This window comes from Salvelinus sp. IW2-2015, unplaced genomic scaffold, assembly GCF_002910315.2.
Source record: "Salvelinus sp. IW2-2015 unplaced genomic scaffold, ASM291031v2 Un_scaffold1262, whole genome shotgun sequence".
Classification (NCBI taxonomy): Eukaryota; Metazoa; Chordata; class Actinopteri; order Salmoniformes; family Salmonidae; genus Salvelinus; species Salvelinus sp. IW2-2015.
The window spans coordinates 38,358-39,717 of NW_019942805.1; the positions used below are offsets into that span (position 1 = coordinate 38,358).

Sequence of the window (1,360 nt, forward strand, 5' to 3'; positions counted from 1 at the left end):
GTGTTAGCTGTGTTGGTGCTGTGTTAGCTGTGTTGGTGCTGTGTTAGCTGTGTTGGTGCTGTGTTAGCTGTGTTGGTGCTGTGTTAGCTGTGTTGTTGGCTAGCTCCTCTGAACAACAGTGTCCCGATGAGAGAGCACATTTTCTATACCAGGTGATATTGCGCATCATTAGCTCATTGTTATGGGCGTTAATAAATGTCACTACAAAACAGCTTAAACAAATGCAAATGCGGCTAATTTGTTGTTATTCTGGCTGCCCTGTTTGACGTGACTTTAAGTTAGCCGTAGTTGGCTTGCTAGCAAGCAAGGCATAAGAACATTGCCAGCCAGTAGTATGGCAATAGAACATTTAGAACAAACGACTTAATGACTGGGTCGCATCTCTGGCAACCGAACCGATAGAACGAATGACCATTCGGCTTGGGTAGCAACCCTAGAGTTGTGTCGGGACTATATCTTGTGGAAGGATGAAATGGTATGAATAAATTCATCAAAATATCTATTTTTTATTAAAATATTTGAATATGTTGTTAACCCGTTGTATAATAGTGATAATTAAGTGATAATGCCCTCGAAGCCGATGTTTGGAGGATGTATTGGCACGGTTTTCCGTTTGATACACCCACAGTCTCACCGTTTGATACACTAACGAGGGCATTATCAATTGAAGGGAACGTTATTCTTCCCAATACAGTTGGTATACACTCAGTGGCCAGTTTATTAGTGGCTCCAGTGGGCACGCAATCACCGACACTGGACAATTGAGGAGTGGAAAAACATTGCCTGGTCCGACGAATCCCGGTTCCTGTTGCGTCATGCTGATGGCAGAGTCAGAATTTGTCTTAAGTCCATGGACCCATCCTGTCTGGTGTCAATGGTGTGGGGAATGTTTTCCTTCAAGCTGTTCTGGGGGGAAAGGGGGATCCGACCCGGTATTATATGGGTATACCTAATAAACTGCACACTGAGTGTATGTTTCCTATATGCCATGATTCATTATTTATTCCAATAACTGTTTGCGACCAAACTATATAAGCTGTAGGACCAACAGTATAAGAACTCATATAACCTTGGAATTAACATTTGTATAAAGGTGGAACGGCCACTTCCAGGTTCTCCTGTGGTTGGGGATCAAGTCCTTGTGACTCTGATGCTGTCCTAATATTAACACATTGTTCTCTGTCCCGTGTCCCTGACAGAGGCGTGCGTTGCGGACGGCATCGGAGAAGGTGCGTAGCCGGACGTCGTTCTCAGGCTCTGTGCAGCACCCGCCTGGTACACGGGTTAACCGCTACATTGGCCGGCTAATCGAGGCTCGTCAGACAGACTCACAGACCACCGACCTCAACTTCATCACACT

The 1,360-nt window shown here is 45.2% G+C and overlaps 1 protein-coding gene across 1 annotated transcript in view; it reads left to right on the top strand.

Annotated features, from left to right (window-relative positions):
* Nucleotides 1–1,360, top strand: part of LOC112070221 (adenylate cyclase type 1-like) — a gene marked incomplete at its 5' end in the record, with an annotated part of 65,648 nt that overhangs the window by 36,905 nt on the left and 27,383 nt on the right. Inside the window, 1 exon segment of the mRNA XM_070438879.1 lies at nucleotides 1,200–1,360. Coding sequence (XP_070294980.1) covers nucleotides 1,200–1,360 — 161 coding nt within the window.